This window comes from Echeneis naucrates, chromosome 1, assembly GCF_900963305.1.
Source record: "Echeneis naucrates chromosome 1, fEcheNa1.1, whole genome shotgun sequence".
NCBI classification, from domain to species: domain Eukaryota; kingdom Metazoa; phylum Chordata; class Actinopteri; order Carangiformes; family Echeneidae; genus Echeneis; species Echeneis naucrates.
In genome coordinates, this window is record NC_042511.1 from 1,890,101 (window position 1) to 1,913,770 (window position 23,670).

Consider the following 23,670-nt stretch of genomic DNA (forward strand, 5'->3'; position numbering starts at 1 on the left):
CCCATCCTGCCTTTACAGTTGTAGGACCACTTTCCACTTTGTTACAGATAAGTTCATCATATCACTGCCACACAATGTGACCAATATTCATCTCTTATTTGAAGATCTCCAGTTCAGAGTCCAACGACATCTCTTTTAAGCAGGATCACATTCACACAGGGCAAGTATTGGCTTACGATGCAGGTACAGAAGGAACGGCAAGGCTGCCTGTCTTCAGTCTTCGGTTCTCTGCCTCTCTTATTCCTGTGGATGGCGCTTTAGCGCACACATGCACACGCTCTCATCCCCACACCTACACGTACAAATAACCATTCATGACTAAAGTGGTAGGAACAGTTTTGGCCCTTCTTGCTTTTTTTTGGCTTTTTTCAAGATTTTTCTTTTTCTTTTTTGGGCCGTCCAAAGAAAACATCAGTGCCTCAGACCAGCAGGGGCGAAGATCTGGGTCGAGCATCTCAGCATTCGCTGTCTCTCTGTCCTGTTGTCCTCTGCACTCTCCGTCCCACTCTGTCCGTCTTCCTCTGTCCTTCTCTTTCTTATTGGCATCCAGATTTTAGCAGAATAGCAGATGCTGCACCAAGAGAAGCAGAAGCAAATATCCCATCATCTCCAATTCACAGTAAAGTGTGTGTGTGTGCCATAAATTAAGCTAACGTCTTTGCTTTTATGAAAACATTTGAGCTCTCAGGCTAATTTTATTTAAATCATGAGTATTCGGCTGTATGGGCAGATTTCCATCCTTCTCTATACTTATTTCTTGGAGATACTTCTAATATAAGAAACTCCCCTCCGACGAGATCAAACAATCAATCAAACAATGAAATCAGTATTGGTGGTTTTTGGAGGTTGTTTTTTTTTTCTCCTTTTTTGTAATGCAAGAAATCGCAAGTTTAGCGAGCAGCCATTGCAATGACTGTGTATTTCCACCTTAAAATGCGAGTACTAGTGACAGAAATTAACTTGGTGAAGGCAGAAGTACAAGTCTGTACTTTCAGACCCAATTCATTTGTTATTTTTCTGAAATTATATTTGCTAAACTGAATATGTAGCAATTATGGAACATCTGGAGTGGAACTTTAACTTTTCATCCAATCCCATGAAAAGGCAGATTTACTTTCTCCTCTTCCGTTGAATCTGGGTGTCAGTACCTCTTTGCTTTTATCTCTTTTATCCTTTCTCCTCTTCTTTCTCCAGTATTCGCTCTCCTCTTCCTTTTTAATTAATTTTGTTGTTCTCGCTTTTTTCCTACCTGTCAACTTTCTCTCTCTCCACTGTCCCTCGACCTCTTTGTCCACTTGTCTGAAAACGATCACATCACCTTCATTCTTCCACGACACCCCCCCCCCCACCATCCAAGCCTGCTCTGTCTCTACCTTAACTCTCCTTTCTCTTCCCTCCTTCTTCCTTTCTCTCCAGATTGGCAGTCCCCCCTCCCCCCATCACATACTCCAACCATCAAAGCCTTCCAGTATTCATTGATACAAAGTCCATTAAAGGACCTTTTTGAGATCAGAAAGTCCATGAGTTTTGTCTCGGCATAGCGAAGGGAAGGTTAGCCATCTTTAAACTTTGTGATTACTCTCAAAGTTCTTGATCTCCTCTTCAGTGGACACTCGAATGCACCCTTCGTGGAAAAAGTAGTTTTTGTATCAGTGCATCGTTACGGCTCCTTGGGTTTTTGAACCTGGCCTCATTTTAGTGAACTTATTTCAGTGTTGTTTTTAGTCCTCGTCTTTATCTCTTGTCTTGTTCTGTAATTTCCGGCCTCTCTCTTCTCCTTCCTTTCTATCTGCACACATGCACCCGATTTCTCTCTGTAACCTCAAGCTAAGATTCCTCTGTTGCTCTTTCAGTGTTTTCACAATCCTCCTCTTCCCCTCCTCATCCCCCTTTTTTTATCTGTAACTACATCTCATGACCAAGCTTAGATCCACCAAGTTTAAGTCAACTAACGGCCGTCCCTACCATGAATCCCCTTTGGTAGCCCCCCTCCCCCATCCCCTTACCCATCAATACGACTACTACTAAGTCTGGTTGGTCCAAACAAAACAAAAACAAAGCAGACAGAACATTGATCATCTCTTTTTGATCTTCTCTATGAGTTTTTTTTTTTTTTCTTCTTTCAGGGAATGCCACAACTCTAATCCTCTCTAACTCTTGAGTCCCCCTTAACACTGCACCCGTTTGGCATTGAGAGAGATCTTGACTTGATATGAAATACTTTATAATCAAAATGTAGAAACTAAAAAAAAGAAAGGAAATGAATCTTTCAATCAGTAGGATCAATCCGATTAGACTGAGGATACTCTCTTTGCGCGGATGCACGGCTGCTTGTATTGTGAAAGTGGGTTTTTTGAGGAAACGGGCTGGGTAGGTGGGAAGAGTTTGGGCTTAGACAATGGGAGTGTAGAAAGGCATGCTGCATGCTCTGCGTCTTGGGTTTGTGGGATTTTTCTAGCGGGGTGTGTCGTGTGGTGCCGCATGCAATCCACACACTCTCTGTCGCATGGCTATGGGCGACATCGAGCCTGCCTGCCTGCCTGCCTGCCTGCCGAGCGCTGTGGATGTTGGCCGATGCCCTCCGCCTGCCTGCTGCGCATTCAGCTTTGTGGGCATGCCCGACACTCGCACACACTCAGGAACACACGAGCACGCACACAACCCCACCGCCCATCGTACTACCGTGCTTGCCATCGTGAGTGCCCAACGCTCATGTTCGTAGGTAAATCCGATGGACGCCAACCGCTCAGGATAGGAACGGCAAGCAGCTCCAGGCGGCCTGGCTTGTTCCGTTCTATCTGCAGGTTTTCTCCATTGGTTTTACCTGGTATAGACATGTTAAGACAGGGAACCTCCTAACAGGTAGGGGGAGCTCTATAGCAGATGCCTCGGTTAAATTAAACACCAGCAGTCTCCTGAAAAATAGCAGAATTACACCAGTGATACTGTTATTGTTCTCCACTCGACCTATTTTGTCTCCAAAGGACTCCAATTAAGCGCCCTTAATTGGAGTCTGTGCAAATAATTGTGTGTTAGTGGGTGGGGAGGGATGTTGGGGTTGGCGGGTGGGGGGGTGGGATGGGTTGGTGTATGTGTACTGTTATATATTTATATCTATATCTCTATGTGTGTAACAGCAGAGATGTGTGAATGTGCCAATGCATTCACACATTTAGGGAACATGGGCACAGGTTGGGTCGGAGGCCATTTTGGCTCTGATTGTTCTTCCTTGTGGTTCTCGGCGCTCACAGTTGCTTAGCAGCAGATGGCCCTCATTTGGATAGCTGTGCTGTCACGTAGAGTATCACTGGAAAAATAACAGGAGACGCAGGAACTTACCTTCCTTCCACCAAGAAAAAACATGCTTTTGCACATGCAATTGCATGCAGCAAAAAAATTCTAAATCAAAAACTAAACCATTCAAAACATGTGCAGCAGGATGAACACGCAAACAGCCAACAGCCGCTTAATATCAGAGAACGTCGCCACATCGATCAGATCTGTGTCTGAAAGGATTACAGCAATCATCTCTCTCAGGAAACAGTACATCAAACCTGGACAAATCCAGTCCAGCTGTAATTGGCTGTTGTCTATGGAGCTCTCTCAACCCCTGCCCCCGACCCCCTCACCCCGTCCCCCCACTCCCGGAGGCTCAGGCACACCGCCCTTTAGCGAGGACACGTCCCTCTCTCATCCTGTCATCCTGACTGGCTCTCCACAGAGGCTGCTGCGAATGGATCTGCCGGTCGCCGAAGACAACACGGTGCATTTTAACTCCACCCTCATGGCTCTGATCAGGACCGCACTGGATATAAAGATTGCCAAGGGTATGCCCCGAAAGCACTCTCACACCTTTCCTCTCTCTCTGTCAGTCCCGGGTATTCCTGGGTGACTCATCACCTCTTTCTTCTCAAAAACAATGCTTCACATTACTGCAGCAAATGTGACAATTCTGATTCTAACAAATTGTGTTTTTGTTTTGGGCGTGCTTGTGCATACGTGTGAATGGCTAAATATATTTCCTTTTGGATTTTTGTGCCTCCTCTTTGTTGGTCTGCATCACGTTTGTGCAAATCTGTGTGTGTGTGTGTGTGTGTGTGTGTTTTGTTTGCACAAATGTGTGTTCTGGTCACGCGGGCGGCTGCCCAGGTGGTGCAGACAAGCACCAGATGGATGCAGAGCTGAGAAAGGAGATGATGGCAATTTGGCCAAACTTGTCGCAAAAGACTCTGGACCTGCTGGTTACGCCGCACAAGGGTAAGTCGGAGGAAAACAGCGCATAGTGGAGTGTGTATGTGTCCGACCACCAACTCACCAAGAGGACAGCTTCTGCCAGTCAGTGCCATTCACTGCTCCGCATCTCCTGATCAGGCCACTGCAGCATACGCTCGTTTCCACACATGCATCCACACGTCACCAGAGATAAGATCAAACCTGACATTTACATCGAAGTGAAGTTTCTGACGTGTCCAGGCTGTGAACTGGAGTGACTTCAAACACACAAAAACACTAATTTGTGTTTGTCTGGATGCCCGTCGAGTATCCAGAGATACTCGGGCCAGACTGGTTAAGTGTTCTGTTAAGTTTTACAGAATAAATTACGGCTCTGCCTCCAAACTCTACCAGCTTGCTTTCTTTTTGCCAACTTTGCCGTCTGTTTTAAAGGATTTATTTGGAATTGTTGGAAATAGAACATTTAAATTAGCTCCCGGCGCATTCCAGCCTTATTTTGATAAAAATGTGTGCAGCTTGTTCATCAACTTCTATATATTTGTTTATATATAATATATCTATCGGCTCACACGTGCACAAACTCTCAGCTCACATTAGATCAGACACAAACACACACTGGCCGATCCCTCCATCCATTCGGTTGGTCCTGGAATCAGGGGGTGCCTGCTATAGAAGATCCTCTATAGAAGTCTTTTCACTACAGGAAGAAATTTAATTTGATACAAGCCTAGTCTGATAATTTCATGTAAGATATGAAATGAATGTGACAAACGAGCATTTCTAGGTTAATCTGTTTTCTAATAAGTGATTTTAGTGCTAATCTGATAATGAACTATTGTAATGATGCATGTGTAGCAGTAATTTCACATAGCGTCGGTAAATGCATGGTAGTTAAGAAGATAAAAGACATGCACCGTCATGTCTTATTGTCCAGAATAAGATATGTGTGGTCATATCTTATCAGTTTTAATGCTGGAGGACTATCAGCCACGCCACTCTGAAAAGGGCGCCGCTCATTTTGCACGGGGAAGTTATTCGACAACCAAAACAAAGCTCAATATTTTTCTGATTTTTAAATGTTTTGTGTGTTTCATCCAAACTCTGGGGATACTCGTCCGGAGTTTTTGGAAAAAAATTGAGCTCCTGTTTCTCAGGGATCATTTGACCGAGGTGTCCGTGTCTTTCCTGGTGAGGTGGCGACCTCGTCCTCAGCCTTAATGGTGCAATTACAGTTCAGCTTACTCAATTTTTAGATAGCAGGTCGGTGATTAGGGGAATGTTAGCTGATAAGAGCTAAGGACAGCATCTGCCTGTGAAAAGACTATTGGCTTTGTTGTGTTAATAACTGTACAGTGTTGTTATATTGTATTTGTGTGTTGTATGCCAGCAGGTGGGCTCAGCTCGGTTTCGGTTTAAGACTTACAAGGAGTGTTTGGACAGACGACGTATATTTAAACTTTATTTCCATCATTTCTTTTTACCGATGCACATAAATTCATCATCAGCAAACGCAGAGAGAAATCAGCTGGCAACTCCTCTGGTTGTATTGGAGTCTATTGGAAAATGTCCTTACTTACTCACTTTTTCCAACTCGCTTTATGGTAACAATTGTTTATTTTAAGTTTTTATAAACCAAAATTTATGTATATAAGAGCCATCTGATCAAAAAGGTCAGCAAATATTTTTAACAAGAGCTTCATACGTGAAAATTAGAATAAGGACACAATCAACAACCAGCAAATGGGCTTATTAAGGTATTCAATTCTAAAAAGTACACGCTAATGTGGGTTATTTTTGCCTTACATGGACACACTTTAGTGTCTCCATGGGAGGTTTTAGGTTTTAGGGCCATCAGTGGCCCTTTTCTTTTTTGTGAGGCCGCAGAATTTAAATGCTTCGTCCCTCCTGATAGAGAATCAGGATGTGAGAATATGAATAAATAGTGTTTTTTGGTCACCGCTGTCCAAACGCTCCGAAGTTCTTCCAGCTGAGGATGGAGACACCTGATCCAATAAATCAGGAGCACAAAATTCAAGCTCTTGATTTTGAAGCTCAGGCCAGCTCTTTCCTCCCACCACCGGCGTCCTCTGCATGCTGTTGTGAGTTTTCTTTGTGTTTGTGTCTTGTCCCCCACCTTCCCCACCCCCACCCCCACCCCCCACGGCTCAGGGTCCCATCTCACTCGGGTCTAATCTTGCAGGGTAACTTGTCATTTTCTCAGCAGCCACAGACTTGACGGTGGGCAAAATCTACGCCGCCATGATGATCATGGAGTACTACCGGCAGAGCAAGACCAAAAAGCTGCAGGCCCTGCGAGAGGAACAGGTAGACCCCCCCCCCCCACCGTCCCCCAGAGAACTCAGAGAGACCCTTTTTATTATTATTATCATTTTTCTCTTCCTCCACTTCACTGACCCTCTTCTACCTTTCTCCAGCCAAATATGGATTTAAAAGCATTTATACATTTAAATCCTTCCAAAAATAAGCACACACCCCCCGAGAGGCTCCCATCACATCGTTACCCAAACCTCACCCCCCCTCAGCCTCTGCTGTCCCCCTTTATGAGCATGATACGTCAGCCCTTTTCCTGCAGCACCATGGCCAGCCTTGTTCTTCTCTTTAATGCCTGCTCACAGATATCCAGCTGTTTTAATATCTAAAACCAGTTATGTTCCTCTCGTCCTCCTTTTCATCATTTGACCACGACGAGGTCGGGGTTTGACTGTTTTATATCGAGCGCTGCCTTTTTGTTGTTGGTAATGTTTTTGTGCATTGACGATAACGATGATGATACCACATGGCCTTACATTTTGTTCAGTGTCAGTGCTCTTCCCTTCCTGTTGATGAATGCCTTTATAGATGCACTCGCTCCCACTGTCTATTTTCAGTCCGCACTGTGGACTTGTGGAAAACGTCTCTCCGCTCACGCGACGCCTTCCGTTCGCTCCCAACAATCATCCGGTTGAGCTCAAATTCAGCGTGAGATTGAAAATGTCTAATGGAGCAGAACCAAAAATCATCCATAGTGCCCGAGGTTTGGATTTTCCATTCGGGAGAACGAATGCGTCGGTGAAGGGAGAGCCCGTCTTCTTCTTCTTCTTTTTTTTTGAACAGTACGACCCTGCAGTTACAGTATGTGTTGGTATGTTCCTGAATGCAGCCATCCCATTGGACTGAAAGGACAGATCCACACAGACTCCCTCATCATCAGCAGTGAACAAGGACTCTAACCAGCCTGTGTGTCTGTCAGTTTGTCCAACCATCCTTCATCTCATTCACTCTTCCTCTCCTCCACCCTGCACTTTGTGTTTGTGACGCTGCGCCCCTTCAACGAAAGAATCCACCCAAAAGCGTCACTACGCTGTCACAAGTTTGGCTGGCTCGTACGGCAAATAACCTGAGTGCTGATAATTACAGGTTCTTGTTGCTCTTAAAAAATGGTTTCTGGATCTCAACCAAGACCTAAAAGTGGCCTCTGAAACAGGAAAGACAAATCTCAAAGATCTAATGTTGTCTCTCAGAAATGAACATTCAACAGACCTGAATTTAAATCTCAAGGTAGATGTTCAAGGTCCAAGCAGTCTGGAAAGAAACACTGAGTCGGTTTTCGGTTCTTAAAACCTCAAATTGTATTTTGTTATCAATATCAACACTGTATATCAAAATGTAAAATATGGAACCTTTAAAGTTTGGAGTGTTAGTTGTGGATTTAATATGTCAACGTCTTTAAACATGACAAAAAGTGGAGACAGGAAGAAATATAACAAGATTTCTGTCCTCGTCAGAAAATAAAGTGCAGCGATCCTTCTGGTAAAATGGCTGCAGAAGAGCAGCCAGAAGAAAGCTGTAAAAAAAAAAAAAAATTCAGCAGAGATTAAGAAGAGCTCTCTGATGGTATCAGCAGGAGGTGGATTCTTTCTTTAACTCCTTCATCTGTCGCGCTCATCTCTCTCCTCCTTCCTCTGCGTATTCCTCGTTCCGAGTCGTGTTTACTGAACTGTTGTTGTGTCTCAGATGTGTTTGTTGTCTCCTTCTCCTGTTTCCTGGCTATGTCTTCTTTTTTATATTTATTTTATTATTATTTTTTTTTGGAGTGTGCGGTCCCTCGTTCCTGTCTTCCACCCCGTCTCCGTTCCTCTGATGCTCTCCCTTTATCCTTCCAGGAAGAGATGAGACCTTGACTTATCAAGCTCTCCCTATTTGGTCAATCCAGGTGGATTGTCACTAAGTTCCTCTAACCAAGAACCATTTTCTCCAGTCTGTGTGTTCATGCGTCTGTCTGCCTGTTAACTGCTGTGGTGGTGGGTGGGAGGTGCCCAGCAGCTCTGCATGTAATCAGTCGGCCCTGATGCATACGCCACCGCTGTGACACACACTCCATTAAGGCCGCTGCAGGTGTTTAGGTGTCCATCCAAATGTTTGTGCCATGAACTTTCCCAGGATGCATCACTGGAGCTGGCCAGTGCCAATCCAGACTGTCCAGAGAACAAACGTGAGCCATTGGCCTCCTCAGCATGGGAGATGACGCCCGAACAGGATTAGACATCGTTGTGTCGGGCTGTTTCTTGTGTGTGTGTGTGTGTGTGTGTGTCGGGTGTTCAAGGGAGGAGATGGACGGCTTTCAGTTGAACGGCCATCAAATTGTTTTTTGGGTTTTTTTTTTTTGACATCTGCAAATAAATCTACTTTGGCTGACGCACATCAGAACAAGTCCTGTCCTGGCATTTGACCATAATACGTCCATTTGTCATGAACTGATGAAGCAGCTGAAAAGCCTCCATCTCCGGCCTCACCGCTCAAACAGCCGCCCCTTTCCAAAGATGTCTGACTGCTAAAGCTATTTCTTATGTGCTGCGTAGCCAGATGAGCTTCCTGTCCAGCAGCTCAGCCTCACGTGTCTGAGGAGGTTTTGGACGTGTTTCTGTTTCTGAACTGGCCTTGATCCATCTGCACCCATTGAGCGTTTCGGCCTCTAGCTTCCAGGCTGTGGAGGGACATGACACGAGCCGTGTGCGGTCATGAACCGACGCCTTTAAGAGCACTCCATTACGCAGGATCCCCCCCCCCAGACCTCTGACCTGTCTGATGGAAGCAGAAGTTGCTTTTTAATACAACTGGTCCAGGATCAGATGTCTATTTCCCTCAAAGGGCACGTTACTCAAAAAATATGACGAATGAAGGGTGATGCAGTTTTTTGAGTAAACTGTCTTTTCTTTATGATGTGTTTCACCAGAATGATAATTTGGTCCAAGACCTATCATTTAAGAGCAATTTAACCTCAAATGCCCAAGGTAGAAGTCCCCCCTGTGACACAGATCTGAGATCAGCTTTCCCTCCTTGAATGTCGATCCAAAATGACATAAAGAAGGAAAAAAGTCAGCGACCAGTTCAAGTCGGTCAGTGGATCCCGGATCTGTAGTCTACCTGGGCACTTTACCTTGGATACCCACAGCCATGTGCTTGCTGATGGCGCCCCCATGTGGGTGCATGCTGCGAGTGCATCCTGTGCTGTCCTTTTGTCTGACCCCCTCCCCCCCCCGAGTCTGCCTGATACCAGCCTGCAGGCCATGTCGTGTATCTCACGCAGAACCGAACGCCATTAATGTTTCAGCGCATGGAGCCGCCCTCCGAGGGAGGGGGCACGGACGGCCAGGGGGGGCAGGGCGTCAACGGCCTCCCCAGCACCCAGCCAGACAACATCAACAGCATGTGAGTCAGTTCGTACGACACAGAAGCATCCAAGAAATGAAAAGTATCAGTCTTTTAGACAGCAACTAATTTTTGGTTGAATGTTTGGTTTTATTGTGAAAATCCACATTTAGATCAGCTCTCCACATATCTGATGACAAAAATATTCTTAGGCTGTATTTATATACGATATAAGTGTTGGGGGGTCACCTAAAATGACTCCTATACACTGTTTCTCTGATTTGTCGTCACGCCGTCAGACCTCCCGAGGGTGGCATGACCGAAAGCCAGTCGTGGATGACGACCAAAGCCCAGGAGATGTTCCAGGAGACGGGTAACTGGAGCCCGGACAGGCCTTACCCCGACGACCTCCATGACAACCGCCACAACCCTCAGGTATGATGAACACGTGTGCGCAGGCGCACGTCGACCACCGCTGCCGCCGATTCAAGCCCCGAGAGGCTCCACTAGACCGACCACACGGGCTACATGCTGGTGGTGTAACAGGAGCTAAACGATAATCTCTATCTTCATAACAGACACTGCTGAAAATTATCGACTTTTGTGGGTTCAGTTTTTCGCCCCGGTGGACTGCAGGAGCTGGGCGGAGCCTCCTGAGCCACAGCTGCCATTATTTATCTTTTTTTGTTTGTTTATTTTGTATTGGTGACCGTTAACTGTCCATCCTTAGATACAAGCAGAAACAATCAAAAGCTGATGGTCTCACTGAACTAGGAAAAGCAAAAACACAACTTTTCTCCAGTCAAATTAAAGCCAGTGCTGGAAGACGAGTCATAAATTCGGCGTCCTGTCTCTCTTAAGAAGTGATTTGAAGTCATTTAAAAAAAAAAAAAAAATCAGTCCAGCTCTTGGGAACCTCTGGTGTATCAGTCTGATCTGAAGAGACTCCAGCGTCTCTTCGTCCTCTCTCCTTCATTCAAACCTCTCGATCTGTCTCTACTTTTTTCTTTTTCCATCCTTCTTCTCATCTCCTGTATTCTCCCAGTCTCAACATTTTCCTAACCCCGCCCCCCCCCCGCCCCCCACTTCCTGCCTTGGAGTTGGTAGATGTGTTTTCTGATGTGCACCTTTTCCTCCTCACTGGCTCTTACTCTCGCTTGTCTGTTGGGACGTTCCTTCTCCCCAACGCTTCATCTCTCTCTTTTCAATCCCATGATGCATTTCCAAAGATGCAGATGGATTTGGAATCAGACCATGTACTGTATTCTAGTCTTTGGAAAGAAAAGTGAAATTTTAGATCTTTTCCTTCCAGTTTTGGATCGTTTGGTCAACAATTTACTGGCAACAAAGTATTTTATTTTATTCTTTCTTTCCAGTTTTAAGGTTTAGGTATTTTAAAATCTTATAAACTGATCTAACCTGATCAATACTCACCTCATCTAGGATTTCATGTAATTTCTATTTTGCCCCACCCACCTCAGTTAGCCCCTCCCCCAGCAGACAGTGGTCACGCCCCCCTCTCATTGTGTTTTACAGACGGTAGAGATGAGGGAGATGGGGCGGGACGGGTACTCCGACACTGAGCCCTATCACCCAATGGATGGGCATGGGCGGACCCTCTCCATGCCCCGCCTCTCGGCAGACAACCAAGTGAGCACCTTCATCCCACCATCATCATCACTACTACTTCCACCCATCTCCATCATTGTCATTGTCCATTTCTTAGCATTGAGGACAGTTGAAGTGAATTGGAAGTCTCTCTTTGCATCCAAACCTAAATATCCCACATCTTGTTTATTCATTCATTCGTTTATCTTCTACCACTTTTCGGGTCGCGGGGGGCTCTGGAGCCAATCACAGCTCACTCTGGGCGACGGGCGGGGTCACAGAGACGGACAGAGAAGAACAACCACGCACACTCACACTCAGACCTACGGACAATTTAGAGTCACCAGTCAACACAAACATGATGTCTTTGCAGACGCCACACAGGAAGGCCCCAGGCCGGGAGCCGAACCCAGGACCTTCTAGCACAGCAGCGCTAACATAATATTTGGCTACACTATCAGACTTTATCTATTTAATGATTTTATAAACCATCATATTCCATGAATGTAGTTTTTAAAAATTAATTTGCAGTTATTCTATTTATTTAAACTTTTTTGATAGTGTTCAGGAGATCTATGCTACTCGCTTGTTGTTTGTAGTTTTAGTTTTAGTTTTTTCTCTGAGTGTGGAACATTTGGGAAGCAACGTGATGCAAAAAAAAAAAAGCAGAGACTTTAATAAAATCACTTCCTGCTGTCCGTCCTCCCCGTTTGTCCTCCCTCCCTCCACTCCTCCATCAGCTGCTCCACTTTGAGCAGCCTGTGTGGGCCAAAAAGCTGGACAAGTGCCCTAGATATGTATAGATATGTACACACACACACACACACACACACACACACATATATATACATCTAGAGGGCCTTTATGTGTAGCGTACTCTCTACTTTCCCACCTTATCCTGCTCCCACGTCCTTTTCCATCGAATCCTTGTGTGTCTGTCTTGTGTAAACTGCGGCCAGAGCCACTTTCACTCACCAGGTTGATGTCTGTTGGATCAAAGTGAACATGAAGGACGCACAATGCAGATTGTGGATATTGTGAGTTTTGTGCCCATCCCGACACTGTTAAATGAAGCTTTGCACAGATGACGTTAACGTTACAGGCCGAACGTCTCATTCTGCTTTCGGCACGTCTCTCAGTCGTGATATTGTCAGAAAACACAAAGCGGCTCTTCTTCACCGTGAGGCCTCTGGCTGCAGTTGCACACTCACACACGAGCATGTCCATTAACCAACAAGTCACCTGTCAGTCATGTTGCTCTCACTTTGGTATGCTGGTTAATCACTCAAGTGTTTCTGTATGAGCATCAGCAGTCGGAGGATTTAATCGGAGGACTGTGCTTGTGTGGCGAGAGATCATCTGTAGTTTTCACATTTTTCTTATTAACATAGTAAGTGAGACATTTAGGTGTCTGCTTTACTCTTGTTACTGCGGAGAATCAACCAGATCTATACATCCTTCAAATTAAAGCTCATAATTAGAACTATTAAATGTTTCTGTGTAGCTCAGTTAGTAAACGGCCCCTCCAAATAGAACATCTGAATTAAAAACTGAAAAACAAGAACATCAGATGGGAAGAAACAGTCCGATTTTTATTCTTTCTTTAATTTCAACAAAAGAATGGAAAAAATAAATAAATACTCCGCAAGCACAGACCTTGTGGGGCAGCACAGCGACGCAGTGGTTAGCGCTGTTGCCCACAATAAGAAGGTCGCAGGTTCGATTCCCTCCATGCCTGACTGTGTGGAGTTTGCATGTTTTTCCCAAAGACACGTGACCTGGAAATGATAAGCGGTAGAAGATGAATGAATGAATGTTCTTCCCAGGTAGTGACGTCTGAAGTGACCAGCAGAGGTCCCCATTTTACCAATAAAGTCATTTATATATCACCAGTTCGCCTTTCTAAATAAATAAGGATATTTATATAGGAGGTTTCATTAAGGTGCTAAGTGCTTTCATAAAAAGAAAAAACATGATGTCCAAACGTTGCAGGAATTATTCAAAGCTAGCTCGACAAACACAACAGCTGTCTGCTTGTGCTTGCTTAAGGCCGACTTTTATTTTTGAGATATTTCTCTTTACTTCCACATCTCCTGACAACCTTTTCTTTACTCCCCAATTAAACGAGAGACATTAGAAAAAAATAAAACAGTGGATTGTTTTCTTGCCAAAACGATGTTTTTGTTTTTCTTTTTATTAATCCATGACGACAAAAACAGATTTCATTTATTTTTTAAGGAATGAAAGTGGACTTTATTACTGAAAGTCAGCACTTCCTGTTGTTGGTCTCTGCCTTTCGATAATCAGTGAAATAATCGCATGTGTTAATGCAATCAGGACGTAAGTGGACATAAAAGAAGGCAGACCTGTGTGTGTGTGTGTGTGTGTGTGTGTGTGTGTGTGTGTGTGTGTGTGTGTCCGTACACTGTTACTTATTGTCCTCTAACACTGCTCTGCCTTACAGAGAGTTCATGCTGTTTCGGTAAGTGTGTGTATGAGTGTGTGTGGGTGTGGACATTTTATGTTGTCCTCCTGTCCTCTGTCCTTCTTTCCTTCTGTCCTTCTGTCCTTCTGTCCTCTCTGTCCTCTCTCACTCTGCCCTCTATCCTTCTGTCCTTCTGTCCTTCTGTCCTCTCTCACTCTGCCCTCTGTCCTTCTGTCCTTCTGTCCTCTCTGTCCTCGCTCACGCTCTCCTCTTTGTCCTCTCTCCTCTCTCTCCTCTCTCTCCTCTCTATCCTCTCTCACTCTGCCCTATGTCCTTCTGTCCTTCTGTCCTCTCTCATTCTGCCCTCTGTCCTTCTGTCCTTCTGTCCTCTCTCACTCTGCCCTCTGTCCTTCTGTCCTTCTGTCCTCTCTCACTCTGCCCTCTGTCCTTCTGTCCTCTCTGTCCTCTGTCTTCTTTCTGTCCTCTTTCTATCTCTCTTGCTGGCACACCTTCCTCAGGTGTGTGTAGATTTACTTCATCTTCTCTCTCTCTCTCTCTCTCCATCCTCCCTTTTTACATTATCCTTCATCTCTCTCCGTTTTTCTTATTTTTCTCACCCCAAAACACATTTATCTCCTCAAAATAATCCCTTTATCCTCCGTCACATCCGCTAATCTTTCATTCTTACTCTAAAAATTAGTTTTCTGCCTCTATTGGGTCGATGCTCTGTGTGTGTGTGTGTGTTAATATGTGTGTGTGTGTGCTACACTGCTCTGCTCTACGTATCATCTCTGTGTTTGCCTGCTCTGCAGCGGAGGAGACACAGGCCCCGCGGAAATAACCTCAGTGTATGTACACCTCTCTCTCTCTCTCTCTCTCTCTCTCTCTCTCTCTCTCTCTCTCTCTCTCTCTCTCTCTCTCTCTTGTCTCTTCTGTCTCTCTCTCAAACCGGATCTGCAGTCTAAACTGACTCATTTTTACGCAGCAACAACAACAAAAACAACATTTCATCCAACTGAATTTTGATGGACATCATTATTCAAATGCCTGATTTATGGTGTGTTTCCCTCTAAATCATTTAAAAAAGTGGACATCATGTTGGACTGAAGACTTGAAGCTCGAGATTAATTAGGAGAACGTTTCCATACAACCCAACGGCTTCTTTTTAGAACCAGCAGATGCAGCTCTAAGACTCCTCAGTACTGATGTCAGTTTTAATAGACAGTCTGTGGTTGGTGACAAATCAACATCTGACTGACGAGATCATCGGACACACAACTGTTGACGTAATCAACGAGGCTTCGGACTCGACTGAACTTTTATTTAAATACCATCAGCTTATGTCACGTTGTCTGTTAGTTTCATCCAGTCACAAGAAGCTGCTTCTCTGCCAGCTGAGTTATGTCGATGCGGTCAACCCACCAAATCAGCTGCAGTCGAATAATCAGTGATCAGATCTGATTTGATTTCTCTCTCTGTCCTGTCAGCTTTTCTTCGAGCTCTCTCCTCCTCCTCTCTGTCTTTCTCTCGTGTCTGCTTGTGTTGCGGCCACTTTGCTTCCCATCTTTCGTTTGTTTGACGACTTTCCCCAAAGTTCTGCTTGTATAGTTTGTGTGTGTCTGTGTGTATGCGTGTGTGGGTGGTTGTGTGCGATACATGTGTGTTTCAGTCCGTTGCATTGCTGCAGATTGAGTCAACAGTGTGTGACAAAAAAAAAAAAAGCATGGACTGGCCTGACGTGTGCGACTATTGGCCTGTGCAAAGGGGAACCCGGGCAGCGTGCTGGCATGTCATTAGTCGTGCATGGCGTGGCAGAGCTGAGGCCGGGTGTGGTGGCGTGATTGGGAGGAAGCGGTGCTGCCAACGCAGGCAGAGTGTTGCTTTCGTCATCCGGCAGCGCACAAAGACTGGCTGTGTGGCGTCCAAGGCCTTCCCTCTGCGCCACATGGATGACATCATTGTTTGTAACTTTTCAGTCCGCGGCGTGTTCGTGTGAGTACATGTACAAGCCGCCAGGACTTTCTGAGCTTTGTGATGTCACAGCAAAGCAAGCACCGCCCACCTGGACCCACCTGGACCCACCTGGACCCACCTGCCAACGTTGCAGGATTTGATGCGACCTGAAAACTGCTATATTTTTTATTGGATCACTAAAAAAGCCAGTTTAATGGCATTAAGCTGCTGCAGCTGAATGAACAGGGCTCATTTTTTAACACAAATGTTGAAAAGGAACACGCGTGTTGTTTCAGAAGAGACACCCAGGAAGTGTGTTAGGTGTGTGCTGCTGTCGACCTGCAGGGCATGCATGGCTTGTGTTAGGCTGCTCGGAGAGCGACCAGACGGCGACCCCTTCCCTCATTCGTGTCTGTCCGGCCTGCTGCTTGCAGACTGACTTGGGTGTGCTTGGTCAATCAGAGTGATGATGTGAAGCGAACCCTGCAGGAAAATCACACAAAGCCGGATCCAGAAACAGTGAATTATATCTGCACCGCTATCACGCTTTACATTTATATACACGTATGGAAATCTAATCGGGGCCGGTTTCTATTTCATGTCAAATTTAAGGTTATTATTTAAAAATCAATAATGCTGTAGGGTTTTCCTGTTGGGTTCTCAGAGGACATTTGGACCAGACTCTAAGATAATTTACAGTTCACTTCATCCACATGACTGCCATGTTTGATTTACATCCTCCTCTGCGTTGGGAAACGCTAACAGAGACGTCTTTGAACAAAACTAGATGATACTTGACGAGAGGTTTCCCTCGAAAGTGGCAAGGTTTATTTCCTGCACATGAATTTACCAATAAATGCATATGTGCGTAATTATGTTTATACGTGAGGAAAAGAGATGGACAGCAGGAATGATAGTGAACCTGACTTCCCAACCAGAGTGCGATCTAACTGAAATGTGGCCGCCATTTGGAGAAAAGTCCGGTGGGCTCCTCGGCCTTGTGCATGTGAGGCATGGTTCGTCCAGCCCTCCTTCGTGCTTGCTTTCTGGTTCTCTGCCCCTTTTTTTTTTCTTCTCTCCTCGTTGAGCTCCCTGTTTATCTGTTCCATCGCTCCGTGTCCCGGTGGAGAAGCATGTGCTAGTCCTCAGGGATCTCGGGTGTTTGGGTCGAGCTACGTGAACACAGACGCCGTCAGCTGATAGGTGACTTTAGATGAGTCAGGCGTCATGATTAGTGAGATCGGTGCGGGCTGGTTCACCGCCACCCACCTAAACCAGGAGGAGGAATTTGGCGCTACCGTTTGACCAAAGTCAGATATTGTCACTGAGTAGGCAGATAAACTGACAGTTAGCCACTTGAAGCTAACTGTTTTGACAGCGCTGTCTGTCTCACAGCTGTCGATGGACTCACTGCTGTTCTTCTCTCTCTCTTCCTCTCTCCCCCCACTATTTTTTATCTTTCTCGTTTTCTCTTCATCTTATTTCACTTCCTCTCCTGCCATATGCTTTTCCTCCCTCCTCGGGTTCTCACAGACCATCACCGACACCAGCCCGATGCGCCGCTCCACCTCCAGCCTGGTCCACGGGCGGACGGGCCGCGGCGTGAGGCTGGACGACTACTCCCTGGAGAGGGTGGTGTCCGAGGAGGGGAGGCACGGGGGAGGACGCAGGCACAGGGAGAGGAGTCATCGTGCATCGCAACGCTCTCTGACTAGATACACCGATGCTGACACGGGTGAGCGACTCATCATCATCATCATCATCATCATCGCCACACCTGAAACTTATTCATCTCATTTAAAGGCACAAAACCAGACATGTGAACATCTTCTCTACTGTCACTGACAGTAACTGTTTTTGCAACACAAACGTCAAAGATGATCCCAATCCTACATAGACTTTCCCTCAAGAAGTGTCGGGAAGTGTTAGTCCTTCCAGAGTACAGGAGGTGCATTTAGGTGCCGCGATGAGCAGCTCCCTTCTAAAACAGATAAAGTCTGTGAATGCGATGCGTGCATCAAAGCTGAGCACGCTGGTGTTAGACATGCTACAGTATGCAGTGCAGCCCGAGTTTGATCAGAAGCAACTCGCTGAGATAGTTTAGAGCGATCTGGACGTTTATTTAAACAAGAGCACTCTTCATCCTTTTCACAAAATTTTATTCAAGGTAAGTCATGGCACAAAGAAGTCCTCAAAAAGAGCTTTGTGCGAGCAGATAGCGCTCGTCATCTCTCATTTGTGAACTCAAATTGCACGCTTCAGCTGTAAAACTAATCCAACAAGGCCGGCCCAGTTAAAGTCTAAATCCCCTTTATAATTGGAGGGCTCTCTAATCTGATGGAGAGTCCTCCTCCTCGCTACTTACTTTTCTTCAATCCATGTTGAGCGAGCAGTTGTGAAACAGAGTTTAGCTCGGATACGCCGTGTATGTAGTGAGCGAGTGGGAGGCCGAGTGTTGGACTTGTTCTCGGTGATTCAGCAGTCCATCCGTTTAATTTTGCGTATCCACGGTTGGGTCAAACTTGCAGCACGATTCTAGAAGCAGGAACTTCCTTGCATCCTTCTCCCAAGCTGGATGGGATGTGTGGTCGTCCCTGCAGCGAGTCCTGGGTGTTCCCCTGAGGAAGCTGTCCGTGAAGGAACAGTGGCTCAATTCCAAACTCCCATCACGTGCAGTTTTCAATTTCAAAAGCTTTTTATCCAAATTCTCACACACTTTCCGTCAAAGTCATTAGTACTCCACATGCATGTGCTAGCTGCCATATTATTCCAGCAATATTTTTAACTGGCTTTGGTTGCTTCCATTGACTCCACAGCAATTTTCAATGTCATCCCAATTTTGCACATTGACCACTTTAGGTGATGTTGGAATTGTTGTCTTCTCTATGAGGTCCCGTCTTGCAAAGTTAATGCGTCACGTTGTGTTTACAAATGAAAACTGAGACATCTCCTTGCTAGGGCTGGGCACAGACCTCAGCACCACCACGCAGTCAGGCGACTTGCCACCGAAGGAGCGCGAGCGGGACCGCGGTAGGACCAAGGACCGCCGTCACCATCACCACCACCACCACCACCACAGCTCCATGGACAAAGAGCGCTACGGTCCGGACCGTCACGACTACTCTCACAGGCATCCCCACGACCACCACTGGTCCCGATCGCCCAGTGAGGGGCCTGACGGAAGAGGACAAGGACAGGTGGGATGCACAGGCGGCAAGACTACCGCCAAAGGTCATCATGTTAGGGGCCGTTAATATAAAGCTTTTTATGTAATGCAGGCAGGATGAGTGTTCTTGACGCTGTTCTGTGTGGTTATTATTGATGCGTTAGTCCTGACCCAGTAACGTGGTTATTCCACATACACTTACTTATGAATATCAATCTCTCTTTTTGTGTTATGCTTTTTTATTTGTCGATGTTTTTCTCTTTGTCCATTTTTCTTCAATGTGACATGTGGCTTCTTGGTGTCAATTTTTTGCCCCATCACTGCTTTTCTGAATGATTTTCAATGGTGTTCTATCTATCTATCAATCTATTCACCACCACTCTGCTCTATGCTGGTCTCTGTTGTTGTTGTTGTTGTGGTCGTTTTGATTTTCCTTGTTTACATTTTGCTGTAGGGCAGTAGTTCGGTGAGCGGCAGCCCCGTCCCCTCCACCTCGGGGACCAGCACTCCACGAAGAGGTCGTCGCCAGCTGCCCCAGACCCCTGCTGTTCCCCGTCCACATGTCACCTATTCCCCAGCAGTCCGCAAGCCCAGTTACGGTCCTCCAGGGCCGGGCCGCCTGCGCTCACCCTCACCACGACACTTCTCCCCACCAGACCATGACAGAGGCTACCACCATCGGCCACCGTCACGCCACGCCTCACCCCACCGCGGGGGCTCCTCGTCCCGGCACGGTTCGCCCCGCTCCCCTCGACACCAGTCCCCACGCTCACCCCTCCACGGCTCGCCTAGGTCCCCTCACCGAGGCCGCTGGAGCGGGCCCCCGCCTGGTGACAGCCTGGAGGGTGACGGGCCCTTCTACGAGCATGATTACGAGTATGAGCGACACCATGAGCCTCCCGCCTACGAGCAAAGCCTCTCACATGGGAACCCGCACCCTCATGGGGGAAATCCTCACCCGCACCCACGCTCACCAAGGACTGCCCGCCATGGGCCCCCTCCGCCACCTCACCCACATCCACGCAGGGTGCCCAATGGTTACCGTTCATCTTCACCTTCCCCGCATCGACGGGGACCGCCCGGGGTACCCCCCCACCCGCACCACCGACCTCCCCATGCCAGAGGTCCCCGCAAGGGCCTGCATGAACCTTACAGTGAGACGGACGAAGATGACTGGTGCTAGCGACCACAAAGAGCGAGGGATAAGGGCAAGAGAGGAGAAGGAGAACAGCAGCCGCTGGTGCTCTGGCCTTGGATATGTAGACTTTTGATAAAGCCGTGGTGGTGGAAAAGTTTCGGTGGGGGGGGTTGGATGCCATCAAAACCCTCAACCTTCACCCCTTGGACTCTAAATGAGAGGAAGGGGCAGAAGGGAGGGAGTGATGGTGCTGCAATTTCCGTTTATGCTCTTTGTGTAAGACTCAAATCAGTGACAGAGCAGCACATGGGTAAAAATTAAAAAGAGACAGCATAAGATAACTGGGGCGCGCCCCGGGCACAGTTTACCTCTGCCTCTCTCTCAATATCAGAACTACACCTCCCAGAATTCTCAGCTTGACCAGGAAGGCCAAGCTGCAGGAGGTGGAGAGAGGCGTGGGAACAGAAACCAAGGAAGGAGCATGTTGCAGTAAAACCGGCCACGATCACCGTTTACGAGGTCTATGAGCACTTCTCCCAGTCTGGCACTCGATTGGTTTGTTTCATCCGACGTGTGCCGTCTGTTGCCGGCCAGTTTGCCAATATGTTAAGCCTGAAAATGAGTTGGAACGCAGAGTCCACTGCTTTGACAGATGATGTTTTAAGAAAAATAAATAAACAAAAAGCCAGGACCCCCCTCACCCCTACATGCCAAGCTATGCCTCCAGAAAATTTAACTTCAATAACGAAGAACAAAATGAAACTTTACATGACACTGAAAAAAGAAAAAAAATGGGAGAAAAACCACTTTATCTTTAACCTTTTTCCTTTCCAAGGGACAGAACCAGGAAGCTCCGCCTATACTGCAAAAACCAGCCGATCTCAGCGCTGGCCAATATTTGATGAGTTTTATCATCTCTGTTTACTGTTAGACTCACTTAATGCTGACGGAACTGCTGCGACATCACTTCCTGTCCGGCAGTAGTGGTGGTCGTGGAGGGGGGCGGGGCATGGTGTGGGCTCGCTTCCTGTTCAAGTGCGTTGCGGGGGTTGGTGGGGGAGGGGGGGCCAGCTCAATTGACTACAGACGGGAGTTGGACACTTGGTAAAAGCCCCTTCCTCCTCGGGTACTCATCTCAGCGCACAGCGCAAAGGACGACCTGAGAGGAAATGACATGACACGGTTGAATGGGCGGAGGAGAGGAGAGGAGGGATGGGGAAAAAGACTAATTTCTTCAGTATTTCTTCTATTGATTACTTCTCCTTCTTGTTCTTCTTCGGACATTGGAGCTTGGTTCTTCTGTTGCATTCGCTCAGCCTCCTTTGATCTTTTTCGGAGTCCAAAATTTGATGGAAACCTGCATGATTGATTAAATACATACTAGAGAGGAAATCTAACTGGTGTGGGCGGGACCTGGGGGCTTTATAGATAACTTTGCATTTAGGTTTACAAAAGAAGTTCCCTTCTCTCAGACTCTCTCTCTCGTTTACATCTTAGAGGTCATTTTCCTTTTCACTGAAACGAGCTTAATACGGTCGGCCAAATTTCTTTGTCTCATTTTTCCGCCGCCAGAGTTGAAAAACTCTTCGTTTCTGCGACCTGTTAAAAACCAGGAAACGCCGCAGGATCACGTCAGCATCACGTTTCCTGTCGTCCTCGAGAAACAAGAGGGAGAAAGAGCGGAGAGTAGCGGACTTCTTCCACATTTGATTTATTATTGTTAATGATGATAGTCTTATGAATAATGATATCAATGTCAATGCAAAATGATGATGACAATGATGACGACGTTACTGATGATGATGATGATGATGACTGATTGATAGAACTGTTGCTGTAGATTTGTTGTCATGTTATTTGGAGTTCCAGTAGGCTATGCTATGTCCATCTTGTTTACATCCTTTTTTGTTTTTGTTCCCCCCACCCTCCCCGTTTAATGACGTTTGCCGGGTTCCTGATGCCTTCCTGCAACGTTCCGGGGCAATGACGGCTTGGGAAACTTACACTTTCCAGCATTGCGTGTTGTAACGCAACTGTTACAGTGCACTCTCCCTTCAGAATGGTGGAGGTGGAGGTCAGGGGAGTGTCAGATTCACGGGGTCAGTTCGCTCACCAAGCCAACCCAAAGATAACGCATTCATGTTCAGAGCCCAGGTGTTTTCAGTTTCCAGAGAAGGTAGAGGATGAGGAAAAACCTACAGTCAGCTTACGCTGCACAGGTTTCAGAGGTTAATGTTCCACCAAGGTCGAATGGTTCCACATCCAGCCAAAAGAAACACTACAATTCTCAATCTTTTCCCTCGGTTTGGCTCTGTAGTTTGTCGTGACGTTGGTTGCCAGCAGTGACAGCACAGTATTGATGGCACAGTGTTGGTGTGAGCATTAGGTGGTGTTGTTTTCTTTTTTCCCACCAGGGGGCAGTTATCAGCATATATTCCCGACAGCATTCCCCGAGCTGGAGTGTCACCTCTTCTCACACCTCGTCCTCATAGATCTACCAAGTCAAAGTCCTCATCCTAGCCCGGAAATGCAGGATGTAGCCTGGGAGGCGCCATGTCTGTCCCTTTGTCAGTTCGTACTTCCGTCTGCCTGTCTGTGCCAACGCTGACCCCCCACCCCCGCCTCCCCAACCCCCTTCTCTCAGGTCTGGATAGCCAGAGAAAACTCACCAAATCACCATACCCAATCACGTGAGGTTGTAGCAAAGCTCAGACCTCCTCCACCAAAACCAACTTCAGCATCCGCCAACCTCTCTTTCCTCATTTTTCTTCTCCTGTCCATTTATTTTAACATCTGTCCTTTCAGCTTGCCAGAGAGCGACACTGAGGACACTAAAGGCATAAAAGGAACAGAAACACTTTAAAATAATTATTTCATCCTTTTCGTTATTTAGGACAATTATTGAATAGTCAATAACTCTAGGACAAGATGATAAAATATAGATAAACATAGATGATAACTTCCATATAAATCTAGATATGATGCAGTAGATGTAGTTATAGATAACAGAATATAATAAGAGTTTCAGATATTTATTTATTTTGCATACCGTTCATGCTCATGACACGGTCGATGATCTAGCTACTCTTGAAACCTCGCACTGTTTCTTCGCAGTCGCAGAAGCCAGAAAATGAACCCCAGTTCTCATGTTTGAGTCTATGCAGATCCCATAAGAATCCTTATTTCAAAGGACAAACTGCAGCGCTGTGGTACTGTGAAACGGATTTAAAAAACTGGAGCGAGCGGATCTGAGAAAATGTGAAGATCGACACTTTTCCACACGTGCATCACTTGACATGGCACCCACAACGAGACTTCCCTTTCTTTCATGGCCCTCCATCATTTTCCCTCACCATCTTTCTCTCCTCTCCTGAATCACATTTCCTCCAGGTCTAGCAGTTGAAGATAGGGGGATTTTGTTTTTGTCGATCGTCCAGTTGTTTGGCAGAAGTTGAGGGGAGCAAACCTGAAACCCCTCCGCTTTTATATCCCATCTTG

At 46.4% G+C, this 23,670-nt stretch overlaps 1 protein-coding gene across 1 annotated transcript in view; it reads left to right on the forward strand.

Annotated features, from left to right (window-relative positions):
• The window catches only part of cacna1ab (calcium channel, voltage-dependent, P/Q type, alpha 1A subunit, b), a 114,967-nt gene extending 94,021 nt beyond the window's left edge, over positions 1 to 20,946 (forward strand). The window contains exons 42-53 of the mRNA XM_029502526.1: positions 3,722 to 3,827; positions 4,150 to 4,257; positions 6,455 to 6,558; positions 9,821 to 9,942; positions 10,182 to 10,317; positions 11,419 to 11,532; positions 13,955 to 13,972; positions 14,728 to 14,763; positions 17,402 to 17,607; positions 18,759 to 18,763; positions 18,812 to 19,065; positions 19,489 to 20,946. Of these exons, the coding sequence (XP_029358386.1) occupies positions 3,722 to 3,827; positions 4,150 to 4,257; positions 6,455 to 6,558; positions 9,821 to 9,942; positions 10,182 to 10,317; positions 11,419 to 11,532; positions 13,955 to 13,972; positions 14,728 to 14,763; positions 17,402 to 17,607; positions 18,759 to 18,763; positions 18,812 to 19,065; positions 19,489 to 20,217 (1,938 nt within the window). The 3' untranslated portion in view covers positions 20,218 to 20,946. The remainder of the gene's footprint in view (positions 1 to 3,721; positions 3,828 to 4,149; positions 4,258 to 6,454; positions 6,559 to 9,820; positions 9,943 to 10,181; positions 10,318 to 11,418; positions 11,533 to 13,954; positions 13,973 to 14,727; positions 14,764 to 17,401; positions 17,608 to 18,758; positions 18,764 to 18,811; positions 19,066 to 19,488) is intronic.
• Positions 20,947 to 23,670: the final 2,724 nt, after the last annotated feature.